Genomic DNA, 12,339 nt, shown 5'->3' with positions numbered 1-12,339 from the left:
ATCACTCTGCTAGCTGGGGTTAGAGGCCAGAGAAATCTTCAGTTAGGAAGGCTCCCAGGAAAGACACTGCCTAGGTATTTATAAAACTCATTTCAGGGACTTCCCTGGCAGTCCAGTGGTTAAGACTCCATGCTTCCATTGCAGGGGGCAATGGTTGCAGAACTAAGATCCCGCGTGCTGCACAGCATGGCCAAAAACAAACGAACAAGAAACCAAAAAACTCATTTTGTGTTTAACCTCACTCCTTCTGGCCCCCTGTAACGAGAGAAAACCGCCTCTGAAGCTTATCCTTAGAGCATAGGATCTGGCGCATAGGCTTTACCTCCCATCTGCCTCAGATTCCTCTTATCCAAGCTAAGGAATCTAAATCATTTCTCTAGTTTCTCTTCCAGCCCAACCACCCTATTGGGTCTCAGCTAAACCATGTGTGTTAGAGGGCCATGAGTGAGGCAGGTGATGGGTGATAGGATTTAGTGGTTAGAACTCAAAGCAGACTGTAGGGTCTCATTTTGACTTTGCTTTAGACCAGTGATTCTCTACCATTTAGGGAGCTATTGACCCTTCTGAAAATCTCATGAAAACTGGAATTACACAATTTTCTTCTCAGAAAAATGGGCACATATGGGTTTATATGCAATAACTTGAATGCAGTTTCATGAGGTTCAAGGCCTCCCCCACCACAAAATTTTTTTTTTTTTTTTTGTGGTACGCGGGCCTCTCAGCGCCGTGGCCTCTCCCGTTGCGGAGCACAGGCTCCGGACGCGCAGGCTCAGCGGCCAGGGCTCACGGGCCCAGCCGCTCCGCGGCATGTGGGATCCTCCCGGACCAGGGCACGAACCCGTGTCCCCTGCATTGGCAGGCGGACTGTCAACCACTGCGCCACCAGGGAAGCCCATCACACACATTTTTGAGGGAAGGCTAGAAAGCCTGTTTCGGTTTACCGGGTGCTCCTGGAAGGTGCGGCTTAGTATGTCCTCTGGTGAGCAGAGTTGAAGGTTACCTAGGCAACCCTTTGCAGACAACCCTTCCCCCCGCCCCAGCTCCTTGTTTTCCATATTCTGGAGAATTCTAGCTCCATGAGATATTCGGATTACCTTGATTTCCTATTTGACACTTGACACGGTTTGCTTCTCTCTAAAGAAATATCAGGCATCATGAGTCTTCCTGATCCTGGTCATTTCCTAGCTTAAGCTGGCTCCTCATTATGCTGGGTCTGTCAGGGAAGCTTTGTTGCTTATCTCTGGCAAACACTAACTCATCTCTCTGTTACTGTGGAGAGGGTCTGGGTTGTAGGGGGAAGCCGTCACATCTTAGCTACTCTTCTCTGCTCCCTGAAACCTACCAGAGAAACCTCAGGACTCACTACTGTCCTGTCCAGTCGAGGACCTTGCTGAGGTTCCCATAACCCATTGCCTCTTCTCTAGCTACTGCTCCTTCACTTTTCAGACACTTTCTTAGGCCTTGAGTTTTATTAGCCCTTTGGGATTTTCTGAATATTTGTCCCTTGTATGTGTTGGGTTGGCCAGAAAGTTCGTTCGGTGAGTAAATATGTTCAAAAAAGTTCTTTGTGAAAATGAAAAATGTGTCTTTTACTTAAAAACTGAATGAACTTCTTGGCCAACCCGATACTTCTATCATTGTGTTTCTTACCTGATATTAAAATTACATGTTGATGTGTCTGATTCTCCCTCTAAATTAAAAGTCCCTTAAGGTCAGGAACTCTACATTTTTTATCATTATACCCATAGTGACTGGGACTTTACTTGGTACATATAGATGCTCAATTAATATTTATTGAACTGAATTGGGTAGTGTTTAGATACCCAAGGTAATAACTTAAGGAGAGATTTAAAAATTCCCTAAAACTCTAGGAATCTTTCCATGGCCAACCCATCTATGTCAGTTTATCCAGAAACCTAAACATAGTATTGATGGACATAAGGAGTTCATGCTATCTCATTTCCATGGAAGGTGTATGTGTGTGTGATGTGATGTGATGTGATGTGATGTGCACAGACCTTTCTTTCTTGGTTACAGCAATTATTTGAAAACAATACCAGAACAAGTCTTTTAATTCTCTCCGGTAATCTCTCCATGTCTGTGTCCTTCAATACTTTTTCATATTTGTTTATCTCTCTGATACATCTTAACATCTCTTTTATCTCTCTTTCTCATTTGGTTCACATATCCTAAGACAGGCTGGACAGCAGTTACTCTGATTAGCAGCTACCCAACTAGCTCAGGACCAAGGACAGCAGCACGCACGTCCTTGAAGTGGGAGAAGGGGCTTTAGTTTGCTAAAGTTTGTTCAATAATATGACCTTTGGGTGTGGCCCTTCTCACCTGTCAGGCTGCACTTGCAATTCTGCAAACCTGGTTATTACCTTGGCCCTAGTTGTTCTATGTCTGTGGTGGACCTGTGTCCAATCTGTCCCTCTGGCATTGCTTCCGCTGATGGGCGTGGTAGTGAGACCAGGGCAGGAATGGCACAGCTGTGGAATCAGAAAGCCTGGAGGTGGGAACAGGGAGAAACTCTGGGCTGGGGTGAGAGAGACTGCTCCAGGAGCTGCCCAGGAGGGTCTCCTGCTCTGAGCTCTGCAGTCAGCCATTGCTGCTTTACTGCGACCCACACCTGAATTTCAGGCCATGAGGGTGGGTGGGGGGAGAGGAAAGAGGCCTTGGGGATGTGCTGGGCCATTTCATGTTTGGATGTCTGCCTGAGTGCCTTCCATAATGACAGAGGCCAAAGCTGGCTTTTTATATCAACAGTTTCATTTTTAACTAAAATCATAATGTCCTGATTAAATCAAAATTAAAATGCTATTGATGTGCACACTGGGGAAGAGTGAGGGTCCCAAGGAGTGAAACTTTTCCATGTCTGAACTTCCACAGCACACACCTCCTCCCTCTGAGTACCTCTGTAACTCTCTCTAAACATATTAAGGGAGCAAATATACTGCTAATGTTCAACAGCTGATTTATATTCAGCACTGATTCATCACTGGCAAATGTTCTGTGTTACTTGGAGGACCCGTCCAAGAGTAGTGCTCCGTGTAAGAAAAAAAGACAATAAATCTACCACCCTCACCACCATCTGTGAGGCATGAGCACTTTAAATAACCTGATCAGTTAGCAAAGACTCTGTTAAAAAAAAAAAATGATGAGCAGGTATAGTCACTCCTGAAGTGGCCATTTTCTTGTGTCCAGAGGACATTGAGTGATGGCAACTTTTCTGGGAAGGGAGGGAGAGTGAGTGAACCTGTGAACCAGCTGAGGTCTCAGCTCAAGCTAATATTAAAGCTTGTGAAGAATAAACAAATGGTTTGCTCATTAGCTGGGCTTAGAGAGGTGTTACCCACATGTTTAAAGTGCTAATTATTAGTGATCTTTAATGGAGCTAACTTAGCAGTGGTAAGTGTTACACATTTCTGCTCTTCAGAAGTAGCCCATTAGCCAGGCCTTTATATCTAATATTTAGGAAGTTAATATTGAAACAGGCCACAATTAAGAGTTCACGTGAAGCGTGAGGGAGAAAGATGGAGGTGGGGTAAAAAAAAAAAAAAGGCACAGAGAGGGACCAGGAGAGGAAGAGGCACAGCTGCTATTAATCACCTTTTGTGTGGAAGGCACTGTGGATGAATAAGATTTGGTTCCCGGGCTGCTCGTTAAGCACTAGCTGTGTGCCAGTCCCTGCCATCAAGAGCTTAGAGTCTAGAGAGGGATCCAGATGCAGGAGTGGAGATGGCATGGCAGTGAGGTGCCTGCCATGTGATGCACAGAGAAGGGAAGCCGGGCCCGCCTGGGCTCGGGATGGAGTTAGGGGAAGCACCCTGGAGAAGCGACACAGCTCACTATGGAGCAGGGCAGAAAGTGCTCATTGTGAGGGGTGACGTTCAAATGCATGTCAGAGTTCAGAGAAGGTAGACATTGTGTCCCCATTGTGTAAAGACGGCTCAATCTGGCCCTCATCACAAGTCCCTGGCTACTGCCTCACACTGCATAAGGCCTCGTCAGTTTGTTTGGAAAAGCTTAGTACTTAGCAGTTGCTGAAAGAGGAGCCTTTATGTTTTTTTTCCTTCTCCCCTTTTGCGCTGAAATCAGGTGAGCTGAGGTTCGTGAATGTCCTTCTCTCAGAAGTCCCATGGCCTGGTGCCGGGGTCGGGGAGAGCCTACCACAGCATCGCTGCTCTGTGGCTGCTGCTCAAGGGGTGGGAGGGCGCTGCCAGCTGGTCTGACATTTGCAGGTGTCAGTGGGGTGACAGATCCCCAGCTGGGGAGAGGCAGTGGGTCCCCATGCTGTGTGGTGCATCAGTTGCTGACACTAAGCTGCCCAGTCTCTTTCTCGGCCAGATTTATTCCTTCCGCTGAGCTCTGCACACGCTTCCTGCCTCAGTGGCAGGAGTTTTAAGGAGAGCTCCAAGGAACATATTTATAGTCCCCGGAGGAGTTGCCTCAATAGCTCGTTAGCGTGTCTGTAAAGAGGAGACAAGACAGTCACCTCCGTGTGTGTGTGTGTGTGTGTGTGTGTGTGTGTGTGTTTCTCTCCAGCTCTTTGTCTCTCTTACCCTTTCCCCTCTCATTCTTGCCACCTCTCTCCTCTTGGGTTAATATAGGAGAGGGAGAAGGAGAGAAGGGACGGTGAGGGGAATAAAGATCATTGCCACTTTGCACCGATAGGTTCCCTCTCAGCCCAGCTGCACTGACAGCATCTTCTCCCAAGGGCTTTGCCCATCTGGTCCCTACAGAGAAGGGGCCATGTCCTCAAGTCTCTTCCCTTTATGAATAAGTTCCACATTGCATCTTCAGGGTCTTCCACAAACTCTCAGCCTGCTTGCTGGCCTGGCAGGCTCCCAGGAGGTACCTAGCAGACAAGCATTCCTCCTGCTTCTCTTAGAACCTAGGGAGAAGATACTAAGAGGCCGAGTTCCAGTGCCCCCTGCCCCCCAGTCCACCAGCCACCTCAGCAGGGGCTGTGTGTCCCATTCTCCCTTCAAGCTAGAACAGAGTGTGACGTGGGGGCTGGAGTCAGCACCTGCTGGGTCCAGCTCTGTTTTGGAACCACAGCCTTCCTTTGGCACCAGCCAGATTCCACCAGCTCTGGCCCTTGCTGCGGCACAGTCCAGCTCTCTGAGCTTCTGCAGGCGCTTGCGGACACATCGTTGCCAGGGGCTTCTCGGGAGCCCACCCTACTGAGATTGTTCAAGTTCAGAATGAGATCACGGAGCCCACCCACCACCCCCATGCCCTCCTCTCCGTGGCTGCGTAACCCTGCTTTTCTGTTCAGTCTGTTCTCTGTCTCTAGCACACAGCTCGCTTGCCCCTTCCTCTCTGCCTTGGCACATACTGCTCCCCACCAGAGCACTGTTCCATTCAAAACCTAGTTCAAAGATCACCTCTTGGTGGGGCCACCCTGATGAACTGCCTCCAACTCACCCCTCTTACTCTCTGTCTTCGTAGGACCTGTGCGTGCTCAGTTTCAGTGCAGTGTTTCTTTATCCTCTTTGGCTTGACAGGCACTGTGCTAGGTGCTGGGGTAGAACACCGAGTAAGACATGGTCCCCACCCTTGGGGTGTCAGGGTCAGTTAATGGGAAACAGAATGAAAGCATAGAAATGCCATTCAGGAGTGACAGAGTACAAGGTACAGTCAGGGATGGCTCAACTTGATGGGGAGGTCAGGGAAACTGCCCAGAGGAAGTGATGGATTAGAGAAAGATTTAAGAGGTCGAATCAACAGAGCCAAGTGACTGAATCGATATTTGCAGTATAGGAGCGGGGGTGGGGTGGAGTCTAGGATATGCCTCCCAGGTTTCTGTTTGGGTAACTCAGTGGTTGAGGGCACCAGTAGTCAGGGTAGAGGGGATGCAGGACAGCCATGCTGGAGGCAGGATGGGAGGGTCTTTACCAGAATCGCAGACTCTTAAGCTTTGTTGTTTTTTTTTTTTCTTTTTAAGGGAACTTTATTATTTTTATTTATTTAGTTTTGGCTGTGTTGGGTCTTCGTTGCTGCGCGGGCTTTCTCTAGTTGCGGCGGCTGGGGGCTACTCTTCTTTGCGGTGCGTGGGCTTCTCATTGCGGTGGCTTCTCTTGCTGCGGAGCACGGGCTGTAGGCACGCGGGCTTCGGTAGTTGTGGCTCGCGGGCTCTAGAGCACAGGCTCAGTAGTTGTGGCGCACGGGCTTAGTTGCTCCACGGCATGTGGGATCTTCCCGGACCAGGGCTCGAACCCGTGTCCCTGCATTCCAGCCACCAGGGAAGCCCCTGAGTTGTTTTTTTATAGAGTGTCTGGTAGCTTCCTGGTGTCAGGGGAAATGGGCATTAGGCATTTTATTAGGCAGGAAACTCTCAGAGGGCAAAAATGGGGTCTCCCCTCCAAAGGAGCAAATTGCCTGAGATAAGCACTGTGTTCTCCTTAGATGTGGAGCTCCCTAGGGTGGGGGCACCTCTCGTTCCTCTGTTTCTCATCCAGTGTTGCCCAGTGTTCAGGGCTTTGCACCTATGGGTGGGAGTGCAGGTGTGATGAACAGGCATAAGCTGCCTGGCTGCTCTGTCCTCCAGGGCCATCTCAGAGATGGCATCTTTGCCTGTAAATATGATCAGTGACAGTGTTTATGGTACTGAGAGCAGTTAGAGAAGGCGGAGGGCTCTGAGGGTTGGGGTAGCTAGGAAGATTTGTTGTGAAATTAAAATATTTGATTCATGAGAGAGTGGTTTTAAGCTACCGGAATTCTGAGCAGTTTGGACAAGTGTTATTCATAAATATTCCTACTGCCAAAAAACAAGACATGGTCCAGTCGCAATGCCCTGGAGGGGGATAGCCCTCCTGGATAGCCTTTTTATGCCAGAGCTGGATTTGAGTTCTGGGTCACAGAGTAATGGCTGAATCTCTGGAATCCTGGGCAGAGGGGAGGGGTCTTCCCATGGTGGGAGTGGGAGGGGTCATGACCAGCAGCACTAGGTCAGAGTTCAGAGGTTCTGCTTAGACTGGGATAAAGGATGCTTTTGTCTATCTCTGCCTTTGAAGCAACTCTGGAATAGAAAGACATACTTTAGAGTATATCACTTCCCTAAACATGATGCATATTCATCACCTGGGTTTCTTGTTAAAATACAAGCTCTGATCTTGTAGGTCTGGGGTGGGGCCTGGGATTCTGCATTTCTAGCAAGGTGGTAGATGACACTTGTTACTTTAAGTAGGAAGGATTTAGGACTCACCATTAGGAAGCCTTTCCTTTGGGCTCCCTGGCATTCTGTACACTTGATGTCTTATCTCTAATAATACCTCATTGTCCTGTCTGCATACCTATCTACCTCTGCCTGGAAGACCCCTGGAGAACAGCGTCCATTTCTTATTTGTCAAAGTATCACCACAGCCTAACATAAGGCCTAGCGCATAATAGGTGTTCAATAGAGAATTGATAAAAGAATGACCCTGGGAATAGGAAACTGTCCAAATAATGCCAAAACCAAGGTTCTGCCTACTGAGCTCTTGGAATTCTCAGCTCTTTTGTACAGCAGATCAGTCAGTGTTTCAGTGCCACTGTGATCAAGGCTCCCATGCTGGACACCACAGGGATGGCGTGGAAAGAGGAGGCAGAGACCTGAGCACTGGGAAATTTGCTGTCTCAGTGGCCAAACAGGGTTAGGGCCCATTGGATGCAACATTAGCATACTTACACAATAACCTCTAACTAAGTGCAAATTAAGGGGGTGTGACTGAGAACCAAAAGGAAACAAAGAGCAGTCCATGGGTACCCTGGCAGCTTGCACCTCCAAATGCTCAACACTTACTTGCTTCTTCACTTGTTGAAATCATGATTGCATCCTAAAGGAGGTTAGCATAGACAAGGCACCCAGCTGCCCTGGGAGACTCACTGCCATCCCAGAGCCACAAAACCACAGACAGGGCCTGTGACACAAGGGCTGGTCCTGCTCTTGCCATGTGGGGGCCACACAGAGGCTGGGAGCCAGAGTGGGATGGTCGGCATCTTCCAGCCACGGAGCAGTGACTAGGAAAATGTGAAGAGGAACAGGCAGCAGCACTGTGAGCCTAACCCGTTTGGAGCGAGGAGGAGGTAAGAGTGGGGCTTGGAGAAGACCCATGCTGGAGAGCCTGGGGAGATGGCGGTGGTAATTTTTACTTCCCTAATAGAGGCAGAGCATTTCAGCTTTGCTAATTAACAGCACAGCAGGCTTGTAAATCTGACAGCAGCAGGACGTGAATGGGGTGGGATTAACACTGAACAGGGGAAGTGTGCCTTTGTCCTTAAGATAAAGCACAGCGTTCATGTTGGGCCAGGCCCATGAGGGAGCCCTCTGGTTCTTTCTTTTCCTGCAGTAACCCCAAGGGCACAGGGACCTTTATTTCTTCTCAGCCTTTCTTTAGAGGTAGCAAGGGGCTACCTTAGGGTTTAGAGTCTAATAGTGCTATCAAATGTACCTTGTATCAGAGAGAGTAATTGCAGTTCATCATGTCTTCCTCCTTCAAGGTGTGTATGCCCCCGGAAGTTCTCCCGTCACTAGTCTCGCATTTTGGTAACTTGGGCTGTCCGCAAAATGGGGTGATGTGCCCTGAACATTCCAATCCCTAAACTGGTTCCTGGGAAAGAATGGGCTGGGGGGCCAGGGAAGAGTTGTTATATCTTCCCAAATTGCAGTGAATCTTGCCAGGGAATTGGTTCCCAATACTTTCTTTCAAAGCATATTGATCTGATAACCTGAAGATCTTAAAGGCCAGTAAATAGGAAGAAAGGGTTTAAAAAGTCTCAGAATACTAGAACTGAGTGGTACTCTGGAGATCATCTGCTCAGATCACCAGCACTTGGTGTGACAGATGAGGCCACTGACCTTGTGCAAGTCACTTTAGGAAGGGTTAACATTTCATTCATGTATTTATTCTTGCATCAAATATTTATTGAATATTTACTATGAGTCTGCCCAGGCATGTACCTGGGAGTGAAAACATGTTGCTGTTTCATTGGTCCTGTTTGAGTTAGCTTTCAGTGAAGTTCCCCTCTCTTATAGATTCTGACAGCTGGTTTCACAAGGATGGTGGGGGAATTGACACATAGAATCTTTAGCCAGTGCAAATAGGTTTTCTATGCAAGGTCACCAACTTCTGAGCTGCTGGGCTAATTAGTTTAGCTCTACTTGGCTTTACATAATAATACATTATTGAAAAGTTATTTGTAATTCAATTTATTGGCAAATGAGAAACTAATTCAAACCACTAAGGCAAGTTTTATTTGAAGAAACCCTGGAGCAAATCCTTTTATAATGTGAAAAATCTTGTTGTTGCTGTTGGAAATGATTATCCCCCTAGTTAAGGATTTTGTAAATCTGGACACTTTAGGTTTTCTTATGGTGGGCACACAACCTGGGAGATAGCTCAGCTGTGGTCTGAACGGGATGAGGGAAGACTCTGGCCTGAGAAGAGGAAGCCCCGCTGGGAATCTTAGACCAGCCCAACCCAAGATAGTGACATTTACTCGGGCCAACAATTGCAAGCTGCCTGGACAAGCTGCTCCCCTTCTCTCAGGTCTTGGAGTCTGGAGGGGAGAACAGAGAGGTGGGGCATGACGAGTGGGGTATGCAGGATGAAATTCCCAATTCCCTCTCTCTCTCTCCACAGGTGGGAGTGGGGAGAGGGCAGGATGGGGAACCTTTTGCTCCTTTTAGAGCAAATTTCAAACTCTTCCTTAATATCTGGGGACTCTGTGGAATTAGAGCCGTTTTGTATACTTTAACGTGGTAGGGGAAGAGAGGAAGAACGGTGGAAAAAAACAGGACAGGAGTTTAGGAGAGAAGAGGATTATGTGGATTCTTATTATACAGTAAAATCTCATTACTTTCCGTCTTGCTATTTTCAAACTTGTAAATAATCTAGACGAAGACAGGACTGAAGTTTAACTTTTCTTATTAAAATTTTTTTCTCTAGAAATTAATAGTGTACGTAGTGACGTAAAGGAGAGTGTATTAAAACTGATGTATAGGAAGACATAGTCCACATATGAAAATAAACTATTTTCATGCAGAAGCATCATTCTACTCAAGCAATTCATGTATTAAAGATGATCCTTATCTAGTTGGTAAGGCCTGATAGGACTCTTCCTTGCTCCGGAAGCTGAAACTTCTTATTGCATCATGGAGAAAATTTACCTATGTATCTGTTTGTAATTTCTACAATAATTTATCTGGATCCTAGTGAGGTTTAATTGCTTTCCTGTGTTGGAAGATAAAGTCAGAGCATAAAGATCTGTAGAAACTAAGAAAGTCCAAAACCATGCTTATAGTTAGAACTTCCTTTTTTATGGTGTTCTTGTTTTTCCTCTATTGCCCACGGTCTTCTCAAAGTGAGCCTTGCAGCTGGTTAATTCAGCATCAGCTACTCTGGGCCAGCTTGTAAAGAGAAGCAACTGATGAAGAAAAGCCTCACTGTCTTCATTTAGTGAAAAATGAAAAAGAAGAAATAGGTGAAAGGGTCAGAGGCCCTTTGGAAATTTGTTTTGGGTTAGGGTATGACCTCTGACCATGGAAACTGGCATTCTGGGGATACGTCTCTTCTTCTCTTTGGCTGAGTGTGCAACTGTCTCATTTCCCTTCCCTAGGCCAGTGATCTTACTCCCAGGTCGTTGCCAGAATTCCTAACCATTTTGGATCCTTGAAATAGTCAATTTTTAGGGATTGAGACACCCTGAGTGGGACCATCCTGTCCAGCACATTTCTCCCCTCTGTAAATTGTCAGGTTGGGACCACAAGAGAGTAAGCCAAGTGGAGAAAGGCACTAGAAGGGGTGTCTGTGGTCCCTGGTTCTCTCTCACTGAGCTGACACAGGGCCGCCACTCTTCCAGGGTCCCTCTGAGCCATGTCCCTAGAGGCGGTACACAGCAGAGATTCCATCACAGCCTGCAGGGCTCTGAGTGTGGGCTGGCTCTCCCTGAGAGTCCTTGTGGGGTACTCAGGGTAAGTGATAGGGGTGCAGTGGGCTGGCCTGGAGCTTTTGTGAGCATGTGTAATCTGAGTCCTCCCTTCCCACGCATCGCACACGGGGCTGTCTCCAGAGGCTGCTGTTCCTCTGGGCACACTGTTATTTTGCATTCTGTGTGAGCCCCAGGCCTCTGCCCCCAACCCTCTGACAGGAGCTCAACTGGACTCCTGAAAGGACTTTCCAACTGAGAAGCGAGATTTAGGCAGAGAAAGAGTTGCTGAAGAAGGGAGGGTGTTTCCTTCCCATGGGATTGACATTGCTCACCAGCTGTCCATTGTGTTCTGAGGACGGTTATACTGAAAAGGCAGGAGGAGAGGTGGGGAGGGGTTTTGCACTCAACTTTGCTTGTCACTTGGGGATTTTCACTTTTCCCATCTGTAAAATGAAGACTCACAGTTGCTGTGCCACATAGAGGAAAGGCAAAAAGAATTATTTAGGGCATTGTGGTCCATCTTGATGTTAATTAACCTGTTCAGCAGATATTTACTGAGTGTCTACTGTGTATCAGCCACTGTGCTAGCACTAGAAGTGCAAAAATGATTTCTAAAAAGCCCCCATCTTCATGTTCACAGCAACAAGGCTGTAGTTGTTGGCTCCAGGGCTTGGAGCTTTGTGTGTGTTTTAGGGGGTAACTTGGACTGGTCTCTCCTTGAAAAGGACCTGGAGGGCCATACCCTCGGTCACCCCTGTGGCCTGGCATCACGTGGAAGAGTCCTTTCTGTTGTGGAGCCTCTCCTGCTCTTGGGCTGGGCTGTGGGGCCTGAGCAAGGCATTACTTTCTGGCTCATGATGGGGTTGGGAAACTAAGGGTGGAACTGAGGGATTCAGCCATTTGGCCTCTTTCACCCTTATTCTTTCTGTTTTGTTCTCTGACAGGGTCTTTTCGGAATGATGGTTTGAAAGCTTCTGATGTCCTTCCCATCCTAAAGGAAAAAGTGGCCTTCGTGTCTGGTGAGTGCCTACGGAAGCTTCCTTTATAGTGGACCTAGAGAGGTTGTGTGTGTGTGTGTGTCTGTGTGCATGCGTGTGCGCAGGCACTCACTTCTTTGTGTGCTAGTGAGAGAGAAGTGGTGGTGGAAGCGATGCTGTCCCCTGCAGCTGCTTCCTCTCTCCAGAGGCAGGCAGAAAGGGCAGGGAGCCCTCTGGTCCCCACTGGGTGTCCTGGAGGATGTTCACAGCAGAAGGTGAGTGCCCTCCCCGCATCTTGCACCCACACACATCCACCTCACCCCGCCCCACCCTCCCAGGCTTTTCAGGGCCGCAGGAGCTGCTGAGGCCCCTCTGAGAGATGCTCCAGCTGGAGGGGTCTGTCCGCTTCACACATCCCCAGAGGTTTTATTTGGGTTCATCTCTG

The 12,339-nt window shown here is 48.0% G+C and overlaps 1 protein-coding gene across 5 annotated transcripts in view; it reads left to right on the top strand.

Moving 5' to 3' along the window:
* The window catches only part of KALRN (kalirin RhoGEF kinase), a 513,398-nt gene that overhangs the window by 169,949 nt on the left and 331,110 nt on the right, over window positions 1–12,339 (top strand). For all 5 annotated transcript variants that reach the window (XR_009540742.1, XM_060150454.1, XM_060150452.1 and 2 more), the window contains exon 2: window positions 11,862–11,936. Coding sequence is in view for 4 of the 5 variants with exons in the window: in XM_060150454.1 (XP_060006437.1) it covers window positions 11,862–11,936 (75 nt within the window). In the remaining variant the exon portion in view is untranslated. The remainder of the gene's footprint in view (window positions 1–11,861; window positions 11,937–12,339) is intronic.

The sequence above is a fragment of the Lagenorhynchus albirostris genome, chromosome 5, assembly GCF_949774975.1.
Source record: "Lagenorhynchus albirostris chromosome 5, mLagAlb1.1, whole genome shotgun sequence".
Lineage (NCBI taxonomy): Eukaryota > Metazoa > Chordata > Mammalia > Artiodactyla > Delphinidae > Lagenorhynchus > Lagenorhynchus albirostris.
This window is presented reverse-complemented; position numbering and strand designations above follow the sequence as displayed.